Genomic DNA, 27,310 nt, shown 5'->3' with positions numbered 1-27,310 from the left:
TTTATTTTATTGTATGTGTTTGAGTGTTTTGCCTGCACGTATGTACATGTACCACATGTGTCCTTGGTGCCAGCAGAGGTCAGAAGAGGGCGTTGGATCCTCTGGAACTTGAGTTATGGATGGTTGTGATGAAGGCTGTGGGAACTCCTCCCGTATGTTTCATTTGCATCTGATAACACATTGTAAATCCTCATTTACAAATGTATTTTCTTTTATTGACATCTTTTTAATCATTTAGGAATACAGAAAAGGAGGACTGTGTGTTTTGAATTCTAAAAATAGGGTAGAGATGGAAGTGAGTGTAGCGTGAAAAGCGTTCATGTTCTGTTGGGCACTGCTCACCATTGAGATCGTGGTGAAGGTGCAGGAGGGAGCTGAGTATAGACACGAGGCAGGGAAGCTGGACAGCAGCCCATGTCACTCAGCCAGCTCCTCCGAGTCCCATTAGCTCCAAAGAACATTATGTTAACATGACTGAAATTCTGTTCTGTTCTCCCCTAGTGTAAATGTGGAAGGAGAGTCTCTCTGACATTGCTCCTGTGGACAATTGAGCATTGATGATGGGGATATTATTGCCTTACAAAATGGCAGTGGGAGCCAGACACTGCCTTTTGTGCCATATGCAAGTTAACTCACTCAATCCTCCCATTTCACAGATGGGACAACTAAGACACAGAGAAGTCAAATGATTCTCCATGTATCACAGCTAGACAGTAGCAAAGGGTGAATTTGAACCCAGGCCTCTAACTCTCGTGCCCAAGCTTTTAGCCTTTGTACTACATTGCATCCTTGCTTGTTACTGAAGGAAGAGCTTCTGTGCTTTAATGATACTTTTATCCCCTCCCCTTCCTTCCTTTTCTCTCTTTGGAGGTGGGGAGGATCTTGCTTTGAAGCTCAGGCTGGCCTGAAATTTGAGATTTCTCCTGTCTCAGACTCCCACATGCTGGGATTACAGATGTTATACCACCATACCATACTTGACACACGCACACTCTCTCTTTTTCTTTTTCTTAAGACTGATGCTGCTCTACAAATAATGTATTAAATGTTTGATTTTTGTTGCTTTTAATTTTGTTTTTAGATAAGATGTGAAGGAATCAGACTGTATCTTTTGTGGCTTCAAGCACTTCAGACAAACTGTGCGGAAGAGCAGGTGCTGATTTTCGCTTGCCTGGTGCCTGGTTTCCCAGCGGTCCTGTCATCCAGGGGACCCTGTACACTGGAGACACTCATCAACCCTAGCCCTAGTGTAGTTGATGGTAAGCAGCATTAGCAGGGTTGACATGCTGAAATGACTCTGTTAATTTTTAGTTTTAGGGGTATGTGTGTGCGTGCATGTGTGCATGTCTGTGTCTGTGTGTATGTGTCTGTAAGCATATACCTCATGTGTATGGGTACCCAAGGAAGCCAGAAGAGGACTCTATATACCCCAGGAGCTGGAGTTACAAGTGATTGTGAGCCACCTGACATGGGTGCTGAGAGCCAAACTCGGGTCCCCTGGAAGAGCAGCTAGCCAAGTGCTCTGAACTTCTGAGCCATCTCCCCAGCTCAAAATTACTCTTGAGCTTACCTTGAAGGTTTCCTTGGTGTTGATGTTCTTGAATAGAAATTTTGATAAAGCTGAGGAGGAATGATTCCTTGTGATTCACAGAGGATTCCTAAAGACATTATAATGAAAGCCATAGTTCAACCCACAGTGTCACAAAAAAAAACAAAAAAAACAAAAAAAACAAAAAACTTAGGGTACAGGAAGTGGTGGCATAAGCCTGTGATCCCAGCACTTGGAGGTGGAGGTGGAGGTAGGAGGATCAGGATTTTAAGGTCAGCCTTAATTACCTACCTAAAAAGTTTGAGTCCAGCCTGGGCTATGTGAGAGGCTCTGTCTTAAAAAACAAAACAAAACAAACCAGAACAAAAAATCTGGAGCCTATTTTCTATTAAATTATAATGAGAAAATTTCTGAAGTAGCAGAAGCAGGAATGGAATGCAGGGGGCAGATGTTGGCTACAGTGTGAAGTAACAAGTGTTTTCTGTGAGCTAATGAAATTTAAATGTCCTCCCTAGCCACTGTCTGTTGTTCTTGTCACTGTTGTTTCTTTAAGAGGCCATTCATCTTACTTTGCCAACTGTGTTTTTCCATGTGGCATTTACAGAAGGACAGTAGTGACCTCATTGGACTGTCTGTGTCCCATGAGTGTGAACTTACTGTAACACTTCATTGCATTGGATTTTAGGCTGACCAGGACAGAATTTGAATAGAAAATTCAAATAGAGGAAGGAAAGGCTCTGTGGACCTCTGGGCCCTAAGCCCTTGTTCATACTGGTTTGGGGTTCAGTCTGAACAGTTCCAGTGGCTGGATAGATGTGTTGTAATAGAGACCAGTTTTAAATGCTTATTTAAAATTTGACTTTGATGAATAAGCTCTCGTTATTTTTTACTTTTTAGCAAAAATATATCCAGAAGAAATCACCCCACTTCTGCCAGCCGTATCAGGGGAGAAGATCGCTGAGGACCAAACATGCTTTTTTCTTCAAATACTGTTGAAATATATGGTTATTCAGGTCAGAGAAAAACCAAGCTGTCTCACTGATGGGTTTGTTTTCGTAGGAAGGAGAGTTACTGTTTCTTTTCTTTCTGTGTGTCTGCGTTGCTTTCCCTGAAGTGATTTTATGTGGCGGTTCATTAGACGCAGGGCATGCATCATTGCTGGGCCACTTCAGAAAGACTCCGTATGAGTACTTTTATGTGTGAATTATTTAAGGTATCTTTACTTAAAAAAGTTATGCATCCTTTGGCAATTTCATACATAAATACAGTATATTTAGATCATCTTCATGCCGCTGTCTGCCACCTCTTCCTCTCTCCCTGCTCCTCCATCATCCTTCCAACTTCATGTCTCCTTCTCCTTTTCTTCCTTTTTTTTTGAGTCAGAGTCTCACTGTGCAGCTAGCTCTGCCTGGCCTGGAACTTTCTATGTAGACCAGGTTGGCCTCAAACTCCGCCTGCCTCTGTCTCCTGAATATGCCACCTTACCCAGCGCTTCCGTTTTAAAATAGCCCACTGCGTATAGTCAGAGCTGTACAATTAGATGTGCATAAATGTAGGGCCATTTGTTGGACCATGGGTAGCCTCCCATGGGCCATGGTGCTGAAGAAAACCGACTCCTCTTCACCTGGCAGCTATCATCTGCCAAAAGCTCCTTCTCTGCCCATTTTAAAATGTTGACTGCCTTGACCTTGTGCGGGCAACCACAGCTGCTTATTGTCGTAGTCTTTCCTGACCTCTGACATTTAGAACTTTCTACTCTTTTTTCCAAGATGTTCCCTGAGCTATGGGGAAATGGGTGATACATAGAACAGGTGTTCTATTTGGGACTCCACAGTCACTTATTCTCTGTACTTTGAACAGTTGTGAGCCTCTGTACTAACCACCATCCACCACATGCAGAAGCTTTTCTGATGAGGGGTGTGAGGTGTGCTAACTATAGTATTTAGAAGGCAGTTTGATAATGTCCCTTTAGCAAAATAAGTAGGATCTGCCCTAGGGCCTGTGATATTCAGTCATGGGTTCTTGGCCAGGTTTACAATACCTGGAATTTGTATCATCTTTGGAGCTTTGTTGAGATATGATTTCATTATATTATTACCAATAGTGTCATTTAAACATTGATAATAGGAATTTTAATCTAATATCATTTCATGTTTGTGTATGTTAATTTAAACTGTAAATATACAAATGTCCTTTCCCACATATCATCCAAAGGCTGCAAGCTTGGAGTGGAAGAATAAGGAGAATCAAGATACTGGTTTTAAATTTCTTTTTACATTGTTTCGAAAGTATTATCTTCCTCATTTGTTTCCATCATTTACTAAGTTAACCAACATCTACAAACCTGTGCTTGGTAAGTACTCTTTTATTCCTGTGTGGATGTCATCCACAGGGAAATTGTACAGTAGCTTTCATAGTAATCCCTGTGATATTTTAAGGCAAAATAGTCACTTTATGTTCATATTGAATGGTAATATTGTTGTGAGAAGTTAAAGTTACCTAATGAATGATTCAATTATGTAAACTCATTTAGAGATCTTGCCTCATGGAAATAAAGAGAACCATGGTTTCTATAAAAATAATTTAAAACATGTCATGATATTTCTGGATGTTTGACACCTTTTAATGTCATATTTTGCATTTCTTAGTCTTCTCTAATGGGTAATGAGTTATAGTGATGTCAGATCCTGCTCAATGGTTATGCCGTCCAGCCCAGGACATACAGTTGCTAGAGGGATGCACTTTATGTTGGGGCTTTTATCTACCAGGATACTAGCAGATGCTTGTAGAGGGAGATGCTTGAGTGATGTGACAGTCTAGAGATAGGTGGTCCCAGAATTCTGGGAAATAGAAAGGAACATTTAACTTAGCTCCTAAATTTTCCTTTTATTGGGATTAGGATTAGGATTCACAGGATGAATGTAATCCCTCACAGTGGTGAAAGTGAGGACAAATCTCCCTATAAAAACACGAAATTAGTTAGATGGATAATCAAGAATAGCTTTGGAGGAGAAAAGATCACAAGGGACTGTACTCTCTCTGTAGGATGTACCCGACTAATTCAGCTGAATTTCCTGTCTCTCACACACACACGGACAGACACACAGACTCACGGACTCACAGACACATGAGAAGGGAGAATAGCTGAAGCCTGATGCATTTTTAAAAATCTAGAATAACTGACTTATAGGGGTACCGTAACCTGTATTTTGTGTGTGTGTGTGTATATATATATATATATATACACACACACACACACACAACACACACACACACACACACACACACACACACACACACACACATATTATATTTTTTTCCAAAATTTGTTTCTGACTTTATGTGTTGTCTATATTCATTGTAAAAGCACTATACATTGTTGTTACTAGGTTGAAAGTTACGTATTGAAACTGGTCATGGCGGCCCATAACTGCCCTCCTAGGCCTTGGAAACTTGAGACAGGAGAATTGTGAGTTAGAAGCCAGCTTTGGCTACATGTAGAGATTTTTATATTGAAAAAGAATAACAGAAAAGTTATTTATTGTCATTATTTTAGCTTCACCAAGGTACTCCAGGAATCTAGGAAGTAGTTAATATACAGGGTAGGACTTACGGTAAGTTTCTATCTCAAATCCAGCCTTATAGTATTCATAGTTGATGACACTTAATGAAGACTGAGATTCTGAGTTCATTTAGATGAAATTTTTGGCTTCCTGAGTATAGGGATTACAGACTTGTACCACAATGTCTAGCTTTAGATATTTTTTGTTAAAGTTCATGTTTGCTTTTACATTTGTTCCAGTCATAAAATAGCATTAAATTAGCTATACCAGAAATGAAGATATATTCACTATTGTAGTCTCATAATCTTCAGAATTGTTAATGAGAGAAATTAGCATGGTAGTATACTATTGCAGTATGTAGGCAATAACAGCCACCTCTTTATTTATATTGTAAGGCAAAATCATAATCAAGCCTTCTAGAAGTTGTTATTTTGTAAACATTTATAGGTCTTCATTATTAGTTGCATTTTAAACAACCAAAAATATGTTTATTAATTGGAACCATTTGTATGGATCATGTAATGTTGAGATTCACTAACTTAATTGTGTATTCTCTTTCTTTCTATCAGAAATCCCTCATTTGAGACCAAAGCCTGTATATGTTACTGTAACTCGAGATAATGAAACAATTTACAGTACAAAAATTCCATACATGGCAGCTCGTGTTGTTTTCATTAAATGGATTGTAACTTTCTTTTTGGAAAAAAAATATCTAACTGCAACACAAAACACTAAAAATGGAGTTGATGTATTGCCTAAAATCATCCAGGTATGCCAGCCATCATTGAAAATCTTTCTCTTACATAATAAACAGCCCCACATTAGCGAAGTAACTGATTGTTAGAACTGTGGTTCTTGTAGCTTTGATTTACTGGCTCACCTGTGTGCAGGGCTGGGGTTTCAGAGGGAGCTTTGGTCTGAAGCACTTGCCTCACAGTCCTGGAATTGCTGCAGAAAGGCAGTCTCAGGGGCAAGGAGAACTCTGAGAAGACAACTCTCGTGCCTCCCTTCTTTCTGCTTTGCTTACATGTTGTATCTTCTGAGCACAGGCACAGGCTCTTGTCTTTTCTTCATCAGTCACCAGTAGCTGGAAGGCCATCAGGTTATGTAGATGTGGCCTATGGAGAGAGTTCATGCTGTTGTGTATCTTCTGGCTTCTGAGGAGAGGGCTTGGACTAGCAGCTCAGTATCCTGGGGTAGCTGTCTTCTCAGGAGAGGGCTTGGACTAGCAGCTCAGGATCCTAGGGTAGCTGTCTTCTGAGGAGAGGGCTTGGACTAGCAGCTCAGGATCCTAGGATAGCTGTCTTCTCAGGAGAGGGCTTGGACTAGCAGCTAAGGATCCTGGGGTAGCTGTTGCTTCATGATGCTGTTCCTGGAAATAAGCCTGCCTTTGTCTGAAGCCTTCATAAAAGACTTCTTAGGTAGGAAGGTCTTTGGTATGTGTACTTGGTGGAGCACCACTGTTTTCAGAGCTTAGAGAGCAGTCGCATTAATGAAGGGTCATGGCTTTGTGTGGGTTGATTAGTATTGTTTGTTGTCTCCAAGAATAGGACCAGCAAGTGTAGTGCACTTACTGAAGATTTGTTGATGTCAAGGAGGTTCCAGAAATAGGACATCGATCCAAGCTGGGGAAACCAGCTGGAGGAAGCAGATCAGTAGTTGGTATACTTCAAGGTCATTGGTCCCTTGGTACGAAGAGTTACACCATGTAGTCCAGAGCCTGTGGATCCACTGTAGAGGACTTACTGGAGACCGAGAGGGCAAACTTGTTTTCAAAAGAGTCTCAGGATTGAATTTCAATAAGAATAACGGAGGGCTTGCTGAAAGACAGTTCAAAACAAAACAAAACCCCTTAATTTTGTACTTTGGAAGTTAGAAGATGAAATGAAAATGGTAATGGTTGTATTTATTTCCTTAAATTTTTTATTTCAAATTTAAAATATGGTATTCTTTCATAGATCTGAAGTGAGTGAGCAAGTGTGGTGGTACACAATTTTAATCCTACCACTTCAGTGGTAGAGGTAGGTGGATGTCTGTAAGTTTGAGGCCAACATGGTCTGCAGAATGAGTTCCAGGAGAGCCAGGGCTGTTACCCAGAGAAGCCCTGTCTCAAAATACCAAAACCAAAACAAACAGACAAGCAACCACCAAACAAAACAACAAAAAAGTGACTGTCCTTGTCAAGGTGATCAAAACTGTTTTCAATCAATGCACTAGTTTTATAAAAGATGTTACAAAATATTTCAGAAAAAAGTTCTGTTTTACAATAGAATTCCCTTTTTTTTTGCTGAATATGAGGTGTTTTTGGTTTTCTCTTCCCAAAGTGAAATAATGTTCTTTTCTTGGTCTAGAACTATTTTTTTAAAGATTTATTATATATATATATATATATATATATATATATATATATATATATATATATATATATATATATATATAGTGTTCTGCCTGCATGTATGCCTGCAGGCCAGAAGAGGGCACCAGATCTCATTATGGGTGGTTGTGAGCCACCATGTGCTTGCTGGGAGTTGAACTCAAGACCAGCTGGAAGAACAGACAATGCCTTTAACCACTGAGCCATCTCTCCAGCCCCCTAGAACTTGTTCTTTTGACAGGGAGAAACAGCTAATAATGTGCCTTTTAGACTTAGCTTCCCTAGCACTAGGTAAATCTGGCCTTACAGATTTTCTTGTTCCTTGATGTGTTACTTAGCTCTTTGTTACTGTTGCAAAAATACCTGAAATAGTCAACTTAAAATGTTTATTTTGGCTCATGGTTTAGAGGTTTTGTCCATGGTCATTTAGTCCTACTGGTTTGATTTTGTCCATCAGGGATTGAAAAAAATTGATATAGCCAGGCAGCTGAGCATATTTATATGTATAACTCTTTAGTTATATTAATAAAATATTACTTTTACTAATTCTGAGCTAGTTCTTGCAGTGATCTACAGGCTCTTGGGACAAATGGGTGGAACAGTGACACACACAAGCTGACATCTCTGCAGAGCTTTAGACATTGATTTGTGGACTCCTGTCGTATGTTCTCTGTTGTTCTTGAACTTTGCAGAGGCAAGGCTTGGATGTGCTGAGCAGGTTGGCAGATCAAGATAGAGGAATGAGTGGCATCACATTCAGGCACCACCAACAAAACAACGAGACATACCCCTGAGAGTTGCTTTGTGGGTGGTGGGTGTCCATGTTTAGGCTAACCCTGAGAATGAGCATATCTCAGTATGCGCTATGGGGTTGAGAGGGTACCAGGGTGGCAGAGAAATTTACGTGGGGAGTAAGTGACAGTCTGTGTTATGTGGTTTTCTGAACCGTGGTAGTGCTGGCCTGGTCCTGGTGGGCATCTCTGTTTTGCTGACAAGGCTTTTTCATGTGCCAGGGGACATCAGGATGGACTTATACTAACAGCAGCTTGGAATTCCAGCTTGACTCTAGTGGATGAAGACAGACTCCTTCTGAAGCCAGTTCTTCATACTTACACAGCCTTACCCACTGAGCCATCTTCTTAGCTCTGTGACTTGATGCTGCACAATTCTTCATGCTGTTTTAGTTATTTCATTGCTGTGATATAAACCACCTCCAAACTTAGTGTCTGAAAGCTGAAACCTTTCAACCTTATTTTCTTATTTTACTTTGGGGGCCAGGATCTGGCTTAGTACATCTTGTGTATTTCATGGGTCTTGGGTGGTGACCTTTAGCTGGTGAATGGTTGTTCTGCAGGATGTAAGATGACTTCATTCACATGCCTGTTATTGCCAGTTGGAAAGAAGCCTGGCTCATCTTGAACTACTCTATACTGTTCCACTAGCCGGGTCATTGGAGTTCTTATATGGCCACCGGGGGCTCCAAGAACAAAATGCTTTAAGAGATGGAAAATGTTAACTGTTCGTCTTTCAGGCCTGGACTGGTGACTCTCATGCTTTTGTTATAGGCAGGCTCCAGGTTTTCACACCTCTGTGACAGCAGAGTAAGTGTGGAGTGCTGGTGTGACGATGACACACATTGCTTTTGCACATTAGCTTATTTGTGGTTTCACAAATGCAAAGTAAACTTTTTAGCTGACAAGATTTCACAGCCCTCTTCCCTGAAATAACTTAGTAGTTTTCCTGTTGAAGTCACTGAGGTGAGGAATAATTACTTGGTTAATTAGAAAATTGCTAAGTAGAGGTTCAGGAGTCATGCTTCAGGCTCCTTCCTGTACCCTCTGCAGGTTGATGGTAATCAGAGTACTTGGAAATAAGGGGAGACCTGGATCTGGGCATATGATCAGTGGCAGAGCACATGCTCACATATGTGAGATGTAGGTTCCTTCACCAGTACTGCAACACTCACAAATCCCAAAAGGCAGTGAGCAAGACAAGACTCACATTTTGCTATGTGCTGGTGAGCGAGGGATTGCTAAGACGTGTGATGATATTTTCCAGACCGTTGGTGGTGGTGCAGCACAAGAAAAGGCGCCAGAGCTGGATGGTGCTGGGTCCACAGAGCAGGACAAAAGCCATTCTAACAGTAGCACCTTGTCTGACCGAAGACTCAGCAGCTCCAGTCTTTGTAGCATTGAAGAAGAGCATCGAACAGTGTATGAAATGGTGCAACGGATCCTCCTGTCCACACGGGGTTATGTGAATTTTGTGAATGAAGTATTTCGACAGGTCAGTATATGTTATACATTCATGAAGTTGAAGTCTCTTTGTTCTTGAGTTAGTCAGCTTCCCATTGCTCTAACACATGTCTGGGGGCATCAGCTTAAACAGAGGAGGTATATTTGTCTCAGTGTCAAAGGTCTCAGGCCAGGGTCACTTGGTCCTGTTGCTTTGGTCCTGTGGCAGGGTGGTATATTAAGGTAGGGACAGGAAGCAGGTGAGGCCTGTTTACCTTATGGGTGGGTGTGAAAAAAAGAGAGCAAGAGACTAGAGTCCTACAGTCTTCTTTGAGGGCATACTCTGCTATGACCTATAATACCCCATTAAGCCACACCTCTTAAAGTTTTATGCTGCTTTTCAATAGTGCCAAACCAGAACCAGATCACACATGGGCCCAGGGGAGGATGGGGCACTCTAGATCCAAACTGTAGTGTTGTTGTTTTATTTATGACACAGTAGGCAATAGTATTGATGATTTGGCCTAATTTATAGAACTAAGTAATGGCCCTTCTAGGTCCACTTTTAGTTTGTCACAAGTTTTTATGACTCACAAAAAAAAAAGTGTTTTTTTTAATCACTATATAATGAAGGAAAATTCATCAAATACTTTCATGCTTCCATGGCAAACTCAACTCAGGTAGGTGGATAGAAAGCTATTCTTAGTACTTAGTACCAAGTGAACCCAGTGTTTCCAGAGCTTCAGAGCTCACATAACCCAGAGGCTCTTTCCGAAAGCTGTTCTTTCCCTAAAACGTTGGGTCACACCAGTATGTGATAGAAATACTTGTGGCCCAGGAGACAAGAGATGGACGAGAAAGAGTAGAGGAGAGAAAGGTTTTGTGTCCAGGACCCTGGAATATCATACCTCAGATAGGAAAGGTGCTGGGAAGAATGAAGCAGGAAGCAGGAAAAAGCAAGGGAAAGAGAAGGAAGGATTTGGAAGCCAGATTGCAGAAATCGTGCCCAAGGTTTGCAGCAGGGTTGATGCTCCTGGGACACAGCAATGTCTGGGATTGATTTTGACTGGCATCTTGTGGCTAGCCAACTTTATTACATTATAAGTTTATCTTATAAAGGATAAATGTACCACTGAACTATGATAAAAGCCTGTAATCCCAGTATTTGGGAGGTGGAGGCAGGAGGATCAGTTTAAAGCAAGCCTCAGCTACACAGCTAGCTTGAGATTACCCTGGGCTACATGAGACCTTCCTTGTCTCAGAAAACTAAGTAACTGACGAACTAAATAAATGTATCACTATCAGAAATTGATGAGGAATCATAATATATAGGGTTGTTTAATCTTAGTTTTGTATTTAGCAAATCCTTCATCTTGGTTCCACAGCCTTAGAGTACTTGCTTTGTTGGATATTGTGCCTGCTTTTTTGTTTCGTTTTGTTTTGTTTTTGTATTTGTTTATTGTCATTGAGTAGTTTCAAGAAGGTATCCCAAAATTCACTTTCATTGGTCCTTTGAAAATAGTGAATGTAGGTTTTTTTTGTTTTTTGGTTTTTTTTTTGGTTTTTTGAGACAGGGTTTTTCTGTGTAGGTTTGGTGCCTGTCCTGGATCTCGCTCTGTAGCCTAGGCTGGCCTCGAACTCACAGAGAGCCGCCTGGCTCTGCCTCCTGAGTGCTAGGATTAAAGGCGTGCACCACCACCGCCCAGCCTGTTTTTTTGTTTTGTTTTGTTTTGTTTTTTTCTTGTACATGTGGCCACAAGCTTAGCTGAGTGTAATAATCTTAGGTCCCTCTTGCACTTAGAAATTTGTAACCAGACCTCTCTTGACATACAAATCAGAGCCAGGAAGACTTTATAAGGACTTCAGTTCTAAAATTGAAACTTGGGGATGAATACATTTAACATTTTAAAGATAAACTTGAACATGTTTGCAGTAAGCAGGAAACTATAACATCTGACGAATACATACTAAAAAAGGAGAAAACATAATTTAAAATGAATAATAGTAATAATTGGGGTATTTATTACAACAGAAGAAAACCTCAGTGTATAGTCTTAATAGCAGAAGGGAGGCAGCAGAAGATAGACTAAATTGGGTGAAGAAATGGTCCTGCACCTACCTCAGAGTGACAGAATGAAGTGGGACAGGTTGAAGCAGGAGGCTCTAATAGCAGGCCTGATACTTTTCTCACTTCTCTCTCAGCTCTGTTCGGGTTGGTTTGCTTTCTATCCAGTGAGAATATCCTGCTATAGCTATAGATGATCCTTTTTTTCTTTTCAAAGTCTGATATTTGCAGTATTTTTGCATAAGCATCAGTTGCAACATAGTGGTGTATTTGCTGGCTAGTTTTATGTCAACTTGACACAAACTAGAGGAGGGAGCCTTATTTGAGGAAATGTCTTAAGACTGGGCTACAGGTAAACCTGTAGGGCATTTTCTTAATTAGTGATTGATGAGAGAGGGTCTATTCCATTGTGGGCAGGGCCACCCCTGGGCTGATGGTCCTGAGTTATTTAAGAAAGCAGGCTGAGCAAGCCATAAGGAGCAAGCCAGTAAGCAGCATCCTCCATGGCCTCAGCATCAGCTCCTGGCTCCAGGTTCCTGCCCTGTTTGAGTTCTTGCCCTGAATTCCTTCAGTGATGAACAATGATGGGGATGCACGAGCCTAATAAATCCTTTCCTTCTCAACTTACTTTTGGTCACAGTGTTGATCATGGCAGTAGACACCCTGAGTAAGACACTGCAGAAAAGTCAAGTTTTGTTGCTATCTGGTGAAACCAAACATTTGAGAAAGAGAAGGTGATGGGGAAAAGAAGAGCGTTATGGGCAACAAGCTGGAAAGTTGGTAGATGAGGACTCTGGGGTTCTTAAAAAAAAAGAAGAAACCATCTTGTGAGGGGTTGCAGGTACAAGGCTTTATAGGGATTGATTTTTGGCGGGGACATGGGGTAGGTAGGCCTTTGAAATGGTAGAAAAGACAGTAATTTTGAATTTTCTGAAGTTTGCTTTTCTGTTCCACATACTGTTGGCATCCAAAAGTCACCAGAGGTTCTGGGCTTGTTCTGTAAATCTAAAGAAAGGTTGCTGATTAAATAGCTTTATGTCCCATGCCATTTTAAGTCCTTTTCCTAGGAATAGCTAACTCTGCAGTTAGGAAAGTGTAGAAGGCATTTTTCACCACAGGATAGCCAAAGGCATCTGTCTTTGGAGAACAGGGAAAGATATCTAAAAGAGCATCTTTCCCTGAGTAAGATATTGAAATGAAGCCTTCCATGAAAGAAAGAATTTAACCACTAGGTCATTTCAGCCAGAGGCGTCCTTTGTAGCAAAGCTGGAGGAAGACCTGCAGTGGACTGCGCAACTGTGTGGCTACCAAACTCAGGGATTTTTACGATGGACTAAAAGCCATGTGTTAAGTTAGAGTTTGCCCTCTGTAGCATCAGTATACAATGAGTTATTATGTGTTCCTGTGCATTGAATAGTTTATCATTCAGAAGCTTCCAGTTTTTTAAATTTATTTTTAAGTTAAAATGTAATCACAGCATTTCTTCATTTCCCCTTTCTCCCTCCAGCCCATCCCATATCCTCTTTCTAACTGCCCATGTCCTTCCTTCCTGTAGCCAGAAGTTTTCCTGTGGTCCCGCCTGGCCCCACGAGGTCCAGAAAAATCTCTCTCACCCGAGGTCCGACAGCTGCTCGTAAAATAATCATTCAGAGGCTTAATATTATTATCAGCTGTATGACCATGGCTTATGGCTCAAGCTTCTTGGTAGCTAGCTCTTGATAACTAAATTCAGACCATTTCTATTAATTTATATGTCGCCACATGTTCTGTGGCTTTACTTGTGTGCCATTACATGCTTGGATTTCCCACCTGCCTCTAAGCTGCCTTGCCATAGGCCAAAACAGCTTTATTTATTAGCCGATGGGAGCAACACATATTCACAGCATACAGAAAGACATCCCACAGCACCTCCCTCCCCCATTTCCTTTTCAAATTGAGTCCTTTTTTTTTTTTGATCATTATTGTTACATTCATGCACATGCCCATACAAATATCTAAATACAACCCAATGAGTCTGTTTTGTTGTTTGTGTGTATATGATTTCAGGGCTGGCCACTTTCTGTTACATAACCAGTTGGGGTTGGGGGCGGGGCGCTCAGCCCTGGGAGAGGGTAATTCTTCCTCTCAGCAGTCTTACTTACTTGTAGTTCTTTATCTAGATGTGGGACTATGTGAGATTTCCTCCTTTCCAAGTTACCATGTCTGTTGATGTTCCTGTTGATATTGTCATTGCTCAGGTTTTGTTAAGGCTGCCATTTTTAGAAAATACAATCTCTAAGCAGACTTCCTGGTCCCTCTGGCTCTTAAAATCTTTCCACCCTCTCTTCCACGGTGTTCCCTGAGCCTTAGGTGTAGGAGTTGTGTTAAAGATATATTTGCTGGGCCTTGGCTCCCCACAGTCCAGTAATCCAATCGTATCCACTTGTGGCTTTCTGTGATGGTGTCCATCTGATGTACAGAAAACAGCATCTTCCAGTTATATAAGTACAATGTTTTTCAAAGTCTGTCTTGCATAGTCTTAATATGGCTCTACCAGTTGTCTTCTGGTTAGTGTTTACATGATACATGTTTTTCTAACTTTACTGTCTGCCTCCCATGGACATATGCTATGGATTTCCCTTACAAATTGCAGGTGTTTTGTTTGTTTGTTTGTTTGTTTTTTAACTTTTTCTTAAAAATAGTGTTATAACCTCTGCCTTTTGATTGCAGCTTTATTCCATGTAACATAGTAACTGCTTTTCTTAGATGTAAATCAACTGTCTTACTTTTACTTTCTAATTGTACCAAAGGTTTTTTGGCTAGTTGTCCTCTTCTCTCCAGTACTTAACATGTGTGGTAGGTATTATAGTCACCTGCAGTTGTTTAGTGGCCGGCATCATGCCTCTCTAACCTAAAATCTATTCTTGTTTTCAGCAAAAGTTCAAGTTCACCCTATTTATTCCTTCTCAGCTGATAGGACTTTGTAATATATTTGAATTCTACATTATAAAATGAATGTGTATGTATATATGTATATATATATATAGTATATATAACATATTTATATATGCCCTATTCATTTAGAATTATACAAGTGCCCTTTTTGTCATAGTTTATTCCTTGCCAAATTTTTGAACTAGGATAACTTCCATTTATGTCTAAAGGATAATTTTTAGTATTTTCCTTAGTTCATGCCTGTTGTTGACAAATTTTCTTATCTGAAATTGTCTGTACAAAAATGCTTTCATTTTTGAAGTCTATTCTTTCGGATGCTATGTTATGTCTACTGGTAGGCATGTGCTGTCTGCACTTTGGGTAACTTCGCCCTTTGTTACCTGGCTTCTGTTTCACAGGCACCGCAAACCATGTGGTTTATTTCTTTGAAGGAAATGTGTCCTTTTTTGCCTCTTGGCTGCTTTTAATGTTTCTGATTGCCTTTGTTTTTCAGCAGTTATCCTGTAAAATTCTTGTATCTGGACTGTTCTCTCATCTCAGCCATTCTTGCATACTGCTCTGTCCCGTATTTTGCATCTCCGTCTAGCTCTGCATAGGGTGACCTTGTCATTGCATTACCTCTCTGGCCTCTGCTTACTTTCTGTTTGCTGCATTCTAGAGGTTTCCCTCGTAGTCTCCCAGTTTCCACGTTAGCTATGTCCCCTTTGCCCATCCTATATGCACACAGCTTTTCATTTGGATTGTTTTGTTTTCAGACCTCCTTTACTTCAGGTTCTGATATTTCTGGTATCTAGATTTTCTGTTCATTTGGATCATACCTGTTTTTTTTATTATGATTTTATTCAAATTGACTTAACATATTTCCAGTGATATTTAGCAGTATGTTATATATCATATTGTCCTGGCTGTTTGTAGAGATATTTTTGGGGTTTCTTTATAACTTTATTTTCACCTATACAAGAACTACTCCTTGCTCTCTGTGAGGAGGGTAGTGTGCTATGCCTTTATGTCGACTTTGGATAACTAAATTGTCTACATTTTGTCAGAATGATTTCATGGTCCCTGTATTTCTTTCTTTGTAAAGTTTTTCTAAATAATGTACAATAAAAAATTGCCAGATTTCAATCAGAGACATGGAGATTAAAGTGTTTCTAGATCGAATAGACCAATAAAGTGCATAAGAAATAGAATTGATTGAAGGAGGGATAGAGGGGTGGGTTTACAGATAAATATATAATAAAGCAAATATAGTTGCTGCTAATAACATCAGGGGAATAGGGATATGGCTATTCACTGTGAAAAAAATTTATTTGTATGATATTATTTGCAATAAAATTCAGGAAGAAAGTGAAACAACATGTACTTTGTTGTAATCTTGAGTCATTCAAATTTTGTAATCTTTTGATAACACAGAATCCTGTGTTCTAATTTTTTTTTTTTTTTTTTTTCCGAGAAAGGGTTTCTCTGTGTAGCTTTGGAGCCTGTCCTGGAACTCACTCTGTAGCCCAGGCTAGCCTTGAATTCACAGAGATCCGCCTGCCTCTGCCTCCCGAGTGCTGGGATTAAAGGTGTATGCCACCACCGCCCGGAGTGTTCTAGAATTTGATATGATCTGACTGACACCTTGGAGAATTTTGGTATTTTATGTATCAATGCTGAAGCGACATCTGCCTGTCATTGGGTCCTTTGTTGTGAAACTTAGGAGTGGTATTTTAAAAAGTCTGGGAACTAACTGTAACCTTGAGAAATATCTCTGGTTCCTTTTGGCTCATTTGTCCTTGTCTGTGTCATTCGACCAGTCCTTTGAGTGAGGGGTGCCAGTCCTTCCTACCTACTTTGCAGTACAGAAATAGGCTGTAAATATGAGATGCAAAAGGCAAATGCACTTAGTCTTCAAAGTCATTTTTTTCTGTCTTCTTGCATGAAATCACAAATATGTAAGGAGATTCCTTAATATTAAAATTTTCCTTGGCTAAGAGATGGCTCAGTTGGTAAAATGCTTAGATCCCCTGCATCCATGTAATAAAAACATGGTGCCATGTGTCTGTAATCCTAGCCTAGGGAGGTAGACATAGTAAGACCCTTGTGGCTTCTTGGTCAGCCAGTCTAGCCAAATTGCCAAGTTCCAAATTCAGTGAAAGATCCTGTCTGATAAAATAAGATGGTGAAGCAGTCAAGGAAGATATCCAATGATGAATTCTGGTCTGTATGTGCACACAAAGTTTTCGAACTTCCTACGAGTGTGCACAATGTTACAAGTGGCCAGTCTGGTTAGCATGTTGGGTGTACTTGGTGTTCGATAAATGTAAAAACCTGTCTGGGAAGGAAGTAGAGGAGAGAGGTGGGAAGAAGGAACAAAGGTGGGGTGAAAGAAAGATGAGAGAAGGAGGAGGAAAAGGCAGAACAAGCAAGGAGAGCCCGTATGTGTAGCAGGCTCCAGTTCTGTGGTGTTAACTAACCAGCACGGCCAATTCGAGCTCCCAGCACGGCTCACCTGAGTGCAGGGCCCGGAGCGGGTAAATGCAGCCAGCTCCATGCCTGCCACAGTCATCTCTTACTTTACATACCATTTCTTATGTTTTTGAGGAAACTTACAAGTTTAGTTACAATTATTTTATATAGACAACTAAAATACCTGTATGATTTGGTTATGGTTTGTACAAAAAGCTACCTGGAGTGTAGAAGGATCTATGAAACTTTATTGTTTTTCTGTTCCAGTTATAAAGATGTCTTTTTCCCTCAGATGGTGGTGTATAGAAAAGTATGTATGTGGTCTCTGAACAAGTTAAATGTTTCTGAAGTTGGTGATGGAAACAAATGTCTGTAATGTGGCTTTATGACAATCTGAGCTTGTGTGGCATTGAAGAGTTTTTTGTTTTGTTTTGTTTTTTCTTTTCAGGCATTTTTGTTGCCTTCCTGTGAGATATCTGTAACGAGAAAAGTAGTTCAAGTATACAGGAAGTGGATCCTCCAGCACCAACCTGTGTTCATGGAGGAGCCAGATAAAAAGGATGTTGCCCAGGAAGATGCTGACAAATTAAGACTTTCAGAGACCGACTCCAAGGAGGTAACATTATCGCTCAGTCCCTTGAGTTGAGGGTACATACCCCTTGGCAAAGTAGACCTGCTTGGTCAAGGGTCTCACTCTGCCCACAAACACAGAAGGGAGCATGACATTCTCAGGTTGTTGGGTTCTGTGCAGACCTGCCTTAGAAGCATCCTTCATGCTCTGTCTTTGGTGGGCAGTTGTTTCCTTCACCCTTAGCCTAGAGCTACATGAACATGGCAACTTTCTTAATCACTGTTGCGAGACAGCTGTTTTCTCATATTTTGCAATTCTCTCTGTGAGACTGAAAAGCTCTTATCCTCTCCTTGACTTGTTTAAATAAATAGTTGTTGGAAAAATTAAATGTAGAATGTTTTGCCAGACTTGTTTTTTGCAGCTGACTGCCCAGAAGAAATCTGTATTAAATGTTTGAAGAGATAAGCCGAGTAAAGAGCAAGTACTTCTGGTGTGCCAGGAGTGCTGCCTTCCTGCAGGGGGCACTGTCCTATTCAAGGCTGAGGCTTGAATAAGCTTAAAATGACAATACGGAACATCATCCTAAGCACAAAAGAAACAAATTGTATTTATGCCTCGGATTAAATTAATTTACAATATTTAAAATTCTTAGCCACAGACTTAAAAATGTTAAATGTCTGAATTGATTCTGTTGTTTTGATGTTTCGATAATGGGGAAATCATTTTAGTAACTAGTCATGAGGTCAGGTCAACAGTAAGCAAGTAGAATTGGTGTGTGTAGAGGCCCAATTCCTATGTCCCAGCATCAGGCAAACACGTGGCTCTCCTAGTACACACTAAGGGCTGAGACCACCTGGGGTGCTAGAGGTCAAGTGCAAAGCAGAGTGTAAGGACCAAGCATGTAAACACAGGCTTCTCCCTGACTGGCTAATGGATCCTTACCTTCTTAAGGCCTCATCTGAAAGCTCTGGTCATAAACGGTCATCCAGCTGGGGGCGCACGTATTCCTTCACAAGTGCCATGAGCAGAGGGTGTGTGACAGAGGAGGACAACACGAATGTGAAAGCTGGAGCCCAAGCTATGCTGCAGGTATGTTACCATTGGGACACACAGACAGCCCTGGTGGAGAAGACGCTTTGAACGTTTGTTTAGTTAGAGTAATGTCATATAAACTGCGCTGGTATTCTGTGCTTCAGGTGCTAAAGAAACCTTAAGTTCTAAGTTTTTCTTCCTATTTACAAATGAAAAATTTTTTTTCTAGTCACAAAAGATGTGAGATTTGGTTGCAGGTTTTTTGAGAAGGATTTATTTTACAGTGAATGTGAAATTTATATGATTTGTACCTGAAAGTGTCTTCCAGGCACATCTAAATAGTTACTTGGGTTTTAATTTGTAAGACCTTATTCTCTGTGTAGATACACACACACACACACAGACACACACACACACACACACATACACACAGACACACACACACACACACGAGAGAGAGAGAGAGAGAGAGAGAGAGAGAGAGAGAGAGAGAGAGAGAAACATAAATAAAAGTGAAATAAATCTTTTAAAAAAGAGTAAAGATGATTTTGCTCATGTAGCTGCAGAGAACTTTGCTGTAGCTCATCATTATAGCCTGTGACCTTGACACAGACACTTGAAGGGATCCTTGCCCTTGTCCCTGTAGCTTTACATCTTGAAAAGTTACTTGAAACATGTATTGGTGTCACGTGCTGTATTGAAAGCGACTGTGGAAATAACCCAAAGGGATTATATGATTGTATGATTATATGACGTTGGTCATATGATTAATTGCATTTGGCTTTAAGGTCTTCCTTACAAATGCTGCGAATGTCTTTTTGCTGGAACCGTGTGTTGAAGTTCCCATGCTCCTGAGGGAACAGGTAGATGCCTGTAAAGCTGTTCTGATTATTTTTCGGCGCATGATAATGGAACTTACAATGAATCAAAAGACATGGTAAGTTTACTTCAGATTAACATCCCCAAGCAGCTGTCTTTTCTTTTTAGTATAATTAAAGTGTTAAGGTTTCCATTTATCTCATGTCTTCACAAAACTGGCAGTAAGGTAAGCAGCAGTCCCGTGGTAGCTTCTGTGAATTCTGGTTGCCCAGCACTTGGATAATTCATTTATGTTCATTATTGTTTTTAAAACTGCTCTTGAACAGTAGTTAGTGTTACATTACCCAAAAGTGGGTTTTCCCATTTTAAACTGTTATCAGACAGTTTTATGATAAGTGGTGTGATTTATAATATGATTCTTCATAAGCTCAACTTTGTTTGTTGTCCTGAAGTGCTATAACCTTGAGTTTTATTCCTTCAACTTGGTACTTTAAATTCACTTTGGAAAAACAATTCTTTTAACTAATACATTATCAAAGTGACAACAGAGAAGTACAGTTAAAAAGTATGTCCTCACTGGTTTTTCCTTCCCTTTTCTTTTTCTTTTGCTGTTTTTCTATTAATTGTGTTCTTAAAAGTGAAATGTGCTAGATGTTTTCCATGCCTGTCTCCCATAGTGGATATCTCCACATCACCCTCAGTGATCTCAGTGATAGACTAGCAAACCCTGGCTTGTGCTTCCCTCCTTCCCATTGTCTTCACATGGAGCCTGTCTTAGAAATGCCTCTCCGGTCTGTCTGGGTGTGTTCATATCACTTAGCCACCTGTAAAACCACTACAGGTGTCTTTATATCTCAGATTCTAGGGCTTTGAGGCTCCTGAGGTTCTGTGGCAGTGGAATCCTTTCTGGACTGGCAATTTTTCTAGGACCACACCTATTTTATAGATGCCCTAGAGCCAGTACTGTTGGTGTTGTATAAGGTGTCTGTCCATAGTAGGTGGGAACACCCAAAACAAGGCTAGGGTGAGCTATCAGAGGCCACAGACCACCGTGAGGAGGGAAGGGTGGGCCCAGAGGAAATCTGTCTTGTAGCAAGTTCACAAATATCAAAATGATGATTTGAAAGTATAAATTACAAGGTCACCTTTACTGTTTTTTAAGTTAGTATTCTTACCAAGTTATATAGCTGTTAAGTTGGAAACATTACAGCCATGCTCAGTGTGATGTAAACCTAGTCCAGCATCATGGCAGTCAGAACGACCTGGTGAGAAATGCTTTCAGCTGGATGATGCTCCTAGTACCACAGCTGTGTGGATAGTATTCTTCTGTTTCTTTCCTTAGAAAATGATGAATTCTGTATACACTGTACAGTATTATACTTTTTATAATCATTTATTCTGATGAAAATTGTAGGAAGTGAAATAAAGCAACTGTTTTTTCCTTTAGAAATTTAGAGATTTCCAGATAAATGTATAAAAAGACAATTGTAGAAATAAATGACAATAGTAACTAAACGTGGTAGAGAATAGGAAGGAGCACTCTCTGTTTCCCAGACGGACTTTCTGCGTATTTAAGTTCCAAATGCCCGATGCCTTCTTTCACTTCCCTCCTTCCCCCACTTTGTCCTCCTCTCCTTTCCTTACTCCCCCCCCCCCCCCACCATCTACTATGAACACACAGTGGCGCACTAAATAGCAGGTCCTGTTGTGACAGGGCCCGGGTATCCTGGCAGTGAGTAGCAGGCCACCTTCAGCTCTGTCATTTTTCTTCCCTCTTCTCTTCAGATTTGCTGCCCTGCGCTGTACACATGTGTCTAGATCTAGGCGGTGCATTGTCTTCCTCCTCCATATTTCAGGATCCATAGATAGTGCAAAACAAGCAAACAGATGGACTAGAGCTCTGGGAGAATGGATGGTAACAAATAAGTGAACCTGGGACTATAGCCCAATGGAGCCAGATACCAAGGGAGCAGATAGCAAATTCCCAGAGGTCACTATACCATGAGAAGGTTACTGAAATTCTGCATTGTAGCTGGAGTTTTCCTGCCTTGCCCACAGTCAGGACAAATCTTTGTCACCCGTCAGTCCCACAGCCGCTCAGACCCAACCAAGTAAACACAGAGACTTACATTGCTTACAAACTGTATGGTTGTGGCAGGCTTCTTGCTAACTGTTCTTTTATCTTAAATTAACCATTTCCATAAATCTATACCTTGCCACGTGGCTGGTGGCTTACCGGCATCTTCACATGCTGCTGGTCATGGCGGCGGCTGCAGTGTCTCTCCGCCTCAGCCTTCTGCTTCCCACAATTCTCCTCTCTCCTTGTCCCACCTACTTCCTGCCTGGCCACTGGCCAATCAGTGTTTTATTTATTGACCAATCAGAGCAATTTGACATACAGACCGTCCCACAGCACTGCATCATCTGCCCACTGCACAGACACAGGAGAAAAGACACCATAGCCTACAGATCTCTTTGTCTGTCTGGCCTGGACCAGATTGCTTTGTTATATTCTTAGTTGTTTTTTTTTTTTTTTAAGAGTAGGAAGTGCAAGAAGAAAGTAGTGCAAATGAATAAATGGTTAGGGCTCAAAACCTTATAGGAACGAGAGTGATTCCCTTAGGGAATGAATGGGCTTCTTCTCTATATGGAAGATAGTATGTTCTCCATCCCCACAGAGTCCATGGATATGAGAAATGCAACTTGGCTCTGTAAGAAAGAAAAAATGATCTGCTGCTGTGTTCACCACCAGTTGTCATAATTAGCAGTGCTGCGTTGATTCTTTAAGCCTATTATGTAAAGACCCTTGTGTAAGACTGAAAACAGTAGCACATGGTGACTGGGCTATGGTGACTGCAGCCATCCCAGGTGTGCGCTGTGGTGCAGGCAGCATCTGCCAGGCACCAATACACGGCCCATCAGTGTTCAGTCCTGACCTTTCCAAACCCTTCCTGTCTTCTGCAGGAACCACAGTCAGGCAGTGTTATTGACTGCCTGTGTCCTCATAGTAAAGACCAGAGTCAGTGTTGTTCTATCACAAAGGCAGATGGGAGACTTTACAGGTTAAGTAACAAAATGATGGAGAATGTCAGAGTATTGTATTAGTTCCGACTGCCACAGCTATTCCCTTGGTGAGTGCCCTGGTGTGTGGTTCAACTGGAGAAAACCATCTTGCCCTCCTTCCTGCAAAGAGAAAAGTCAGGGATGATGTCTGGAAGATGTCATCCTGCCAGTTGGCATGGGTGTGAAATCATATTTGTTGAACTGTGGTAACATAAAGTAGTTTGTGTGGATAAAATATGAACATATTCTCTAACTGGCACCTAGACTTTTAATACTTTCAGATAATGTGTGATTATTAGTGTTGCTGATTGCAGAGATCTCATACCTATAAAGTGCTTTGAGGATGTGATTACTAATATGAGTTTTATTTTGGGTGGTCCAGGGAGCAGATGTTGCAAATCCTTCTCAGGATAACAGAAGCTGTCATGCAGAAGCCAAAGGATAAGCATGTAAAGGACTTGTTTGCCCAGAGCTTGGCAGGGTTGCTCTTCAGGGTAAGTCTTTTTTATTAAACACTGCAAATGCCGAATTGAAGCGGACTTGGCAAATTAGTTTTAATTACTGAGATTTTACATGTTATGTCAAATTAACTTTACATTTTTCAGATATTTTCCTTCTTAGCTTTGTTATAAATGTTGTGTCTGTTTTTCCAGTTAACATTGGGCCTTTTAGGCTTCCCTCTCTGCCATCTCCTTCCTCTTGGTTTGCTTGAGAGTGATAGGCATTCAGAAGTGACAGGAGTTGAGCATCTTAGCAGGGGAGAAGACCAGATAGATTTGACAGTTACAGGGTCAATGGAAATATGGAAGTGGGATGAAAACTTGAGGCCATCATCGTGTCAAGCAACCGTATGGGAAGCCTCAGACTGGATGGAGTGACTGTGAGAGAGAACATATATATGCAGAGGGAGACGAAGACGTCTCTGTGGTTGATAGAAGAGAGAGCCAGCCAGAGATACTGAGGAAGGAGGCCCAGTTTGCTGAGGGGAAAGCTAGAGTGGGTTGTTCTAGATGCCCAGTAGATGAGCAGGAGCAGGCGATCTTTGGTTCTCGTAAAATGTAGGTAGTTGAGAATGCCCAAAGAATTGAAGTCTACTTGGAGTAGATGAATCAGGAAGTGAAGGTAGCAGCTGTGGACAAAGCTTCCAAGAGCTCTTGATGTGGAAGGAAGAGGGGAAAAGGGAACTATCTGGAGGGGCCACTGTGTGTAGAGGGTGAGGTTTAGAGCAGGTGCTACTTAAGTGTTGGCTTGCCAGTGTGATGTTCTAGTGAAAGAGGTCAGGATGAATTGGTTCAGAGGGAGAGGAACCTCAGGATCTGGTAGGACTGAATGACTCTCAGTATGAGCTGGGACTATCACTCCCCCTTGTCCTTTTGGAAAAGGATAATTAATTGAAAGGCTGTCTTGCTTTTATGTCCAAAGGTTCTTCCATCCCATCTCCCCTCAACTAGCTTTGAGGATTTTGCACCATGTCCAAGTGCTATTGTGACTTTTGTTGATGATTTACAGGTTTGTGACATTGACTATGACAAATTCTCTGAACTGCAGGAAGTCCTTCCTTCCGCCCTCCCTCTCCTTCCTCCCTCCCTCTCCTCCCTCCCTCCCTCCCTCTCTCCCTTCTCTCCCTCTCTCCCTTCTCCCCCCCCTCTCGTTATTTGAGAGGTCTCACCTAGCCTAGAACTCACTATGTAGACATCTGTGTGCCTCTGCTTAGATTAAAGGCAAGTGCTACCACATCATCACTTTATTTCTTATACTTAGTAAAGTGATTTCCAGTCTTGATGTCTTACTGTACCAAGACATCCATCTGGTTTTGTTCCTGCTACCAGTACTGCAGCAGAATGGGAGGTGATTCCTAGTGACTTAGTGACTTCTGCAGTCTCCACCCTCTCCTCTTATCCACTAAGATTATATCTATTGACCTAATATTGGGTCAGCTTTATTACCACTAATATTTTATTGAGTTGTTTTTTTTGTTTTTTTGTTTTTTTTTGGTTTTTTCAAGACAGGGTTTCTCCGTGTAGCTTTGTGCCTTTCCTGGATCTCGCTTTGTAGACCAGGCTACCCTCGAACTCACAGAGATCCGCCTGGCTCTGCCTCCTGAGTGCTGGGTAAGACTAAAATGCCAGTTTCTGTCTATACGTTTTTAACTCATGTCTTCAAAAGTTCAAGTCCATTACCAGAAAGCAGTAAATTAATAATCTTTGTATAATAGAAAATGTTGATCTAATAATAAAATTGACCCAATACTAGATCAAAAGTTAGTAATTAGTAATTGACTTCTTTACATGATGGTGGGCTACAAGTGCCTTTGGGCTGTCCTCTGTAAAGCAGGTGAATAATCAGGAAGCCAGCAAAGGGATCTGTGCTGGACATGAAGACAGAAGAGTGCACAGCAGTTAGGGGGTAGTAGAGCCACAGAAACGGGTAACCAAAACCCAGGCAGGAAGTGAGAGCTGTCAGAAGGAAAAATCCAGAGTCAACTGGCTGGGAAGTGAGGAAGTAGAAAAGTTTGACTTTGACAGAGGAGGGAAAAAGGCTGTAAGCAGAGGGGAAATCTGCTTTAAGGAGAGTGTGTTGCTAAGGGTAGTTTGGCTTAATAGAAGCACAAGATTCTGAGAAGGAACCCAGAGCAGGAGTAGGCATGCCTCTTGGAAGATGGCGCAGATGGAGGTGAAGCTGGGTGAATGCTGGTGGATGGAAGGTCTCGTGGGCTGAAGTTGAGACATTTGATGAATTGCCTTTGAATTCTGCAGCAAGCCCCGCTGCTCAAAGTCATGTAGCACTCAGATTAGAGGATCACACATAGAGAAAGACATTTACTATAGCCTCTGTGGTGATGGGGAAAAAGCCTCCATCAAAAGCTAGTACTCACTGGACAGAGGGTTTTCTGTTCTGGCCAATATCAGCAGCACTAGCCACGCACTTTACAATGATATTTTCTCAGATAACTCATCTTACCTTAATTGAAGTCCTGGTTATAGTTGGTCCAAAGTAAGAACAGCAATGAAAAGGATGTTAATTTGTTGTTGTTAAAAATCGTATATTTGGTTGGTTTCAGACGCTTATCGTGGCTTGGATCCGAGCAAACCTCTGTGTGTACATTTCTCGGGAGCTTTGGGATGACTTTCTAGGTGTGCTGTCATCCCTCACAGAGTGGGAGGAACTCATTACCGAGTGGTCCAACATCATGGACTCCTTGACAGCTGTGCTCGCAAGAACTGTGTATGGAGTTGAGATGACAAACCTACCTCTAGATAAATTAAGTGAGCAAAAGGAGAAGAAGCAACGTGGCAAAGGTACTTTTACTCTTTCAGGGCCGCAGCAGTGGTGTGGGGTGAGAGGTATTTATCTGTACACCTACGCCATTAATGCATTGATTTTCATAATGAGCTAAACCAACTCTAGTGTCCTTTTAAATGCTGGTCATTAGAGAGTCTCTTCTATTACTTTGTTCCCTTAATGAGACTGGTGACTATCTAAAGAGACTGTAGAAGAAGAAAAACAAGAGAGAAGTACTGATAACAGGAGTAACACTGACCAGTGCTTTGCATATGGACTCCATCCTTGTGATAGCTCTTTTAGATAGATCTGTGTCACAGACAGAAAAACCAGAATACAAAGACTTACAATGACTGATGTCAGAGCCAGCCAAGTCAGCCCAAGGTACCACACTGCTAAGATTCATGTTGCTGCCTCCCTAGAAATGTGGAGGAATTCCAAGTGCTTGAGATGGGAGCCATTTTGGCTTTATTGTGCTTCTAGTAAAGCTGTTTTCAGACCTAAGGAAGTAAAAGTAACAATTTTGAGTTGTAAATCAATGGGAGTTTCTGTTGGAGATGACAGTTGGTATCCCCTTGTCTTTATTACAGTTCCTAAGGACTACAGTACTTGAGTTAATTTGTCAATTCCAGCTTATACTATCTTATACTGTAAAGACTTGAGCTGGCTTATTCAAATGCATATGGTACATATTAAGTGGAAAAAGAAATAGGACAAAGTGGGAAGGAGCTGCAGGTTTGGTTAAATGCCAAAATACATTTTATAGAGCCTCATGGGCTTGCTGGGGAAACAGGAAGAGATGACTTTGGATTTGACCTTGGTGTTCCCCTGGGTTATAGCAAACAGAATCATAGAATACCAAAGGTAAAAACCATGTGTTTCCTTGGGTGATAAGTAACTTCCCTTGGTTCTGAGACCTAGAAGGCATCTTTCTTCAAAGCTTTATCAAGTTATACATGGTTACAGCAGATTATGTTTTAGTAATAATAACCTTAGTATAGACTGTCTCAATTGGTTTTTGCTATGTGACAAATCACCCCAAAACTTAGTAGCTTAACATAGTAACTGTTTATTTAGACCACGATTTTATGAGCTGATAAGTTGAGTTGCACACTCTAGCCAGTGATAATTCATTTTCATGTTATTCACTCTGTGCTGTGACCACTTAGATTGCTCTGCTTCTAGGAGTTGACTGGCTGTCAACCAGGGCAGTGAGTGTGACTGGGCTACATATTTCATCACCCAGCAGGTTGGCACATGGTTGTTAATATAATGTGACAGAAGTAAATTTTTCAGGTCGCACTTCTTTAGTTTTACTACCAGAGTATGATGAAGTCCAGAGTCAGTGTGAGACCAAAGGATGTGGATACAAG

At 41.0% G+C, this 27,310-nt stretch overlaps 1 protein-coding gene across 6 annotated transcripts in view; it reads left to right on the top strand.

Moving 5' to 3' along the window:
- Positions 1-27,310, top strand: part of Ralgapa2 (Ral GTPase activating protein catalytic subunit alpha 2) — a 286,655-nt gene that overhangs the window by 71,136 nt on the left and 188,209 nt on the right. For all 6 annotated transcript variants that reach the window (XR_013050813.1, XR_013050812.1, XR_013050814.1 and 3 more), the window contains exons 6-15: positions 1,082-1,259; positions 2,447-2,562; positions 3,764-3,902; positions 5,682-5,881; positions 9,545-9,772; positions 17,619-17,786; positions 18,693-18,830; positions 19,562-19,710; positions 23,038-23,149; positions 25,717-25,954. Coding sequence is in view for 3 of the 6 variants with exons in the window: in XM_016002990.3 (XP_015858476.2) it covers positions 1,082-1,259; positions 2,447-2,562; positions 3,764-3,902; positions 5,682-5,881; positions 9,545-9,772; positions 17,619-17,786; positions 18,693-18,830; positions 19,562-19,710; positions 23,038-23,149; positions 25,717-25,954 (1,666 nt within the window). In the remaining 3 variants the exon portion in view is untranslated. The remainder of the gene's footprint in view (positions 1-1,081; positions 1,260-2,446; positions 2,563-3,763; positions 3,903-5,681; positions 5,882-9,544; positions 9,773-17,618; positions 17,787-18,692; positions 18,831-19,561; positions 19,711-23,037; positions 23,150-25,716; positions 25,955-27,310) is intronic.

The sequence above is a fragment of the Peromyscus maniculatus genome, chromosome 4 (assembly GCF_049852395.1).
Source record: "Peromyscus maniculatus bairdii isolate BWxNUB_F1_BW_parent chromosome 4, HU_Pman_BW_mat_3.1, whole genome shotgun sequence".
Classification (NCBI taxonomy): domain Eukaryota; kingdom Metazoa; phylum Chordata; class Mammalia; order Rodentia; family Cricetidae; genus Peromyscus; species Peromyscus maniculatus.
Note: the sequence above shows the minus strand (reverse complement) of the source record. Positions and strands in the feature narration are given on the sequence as shown.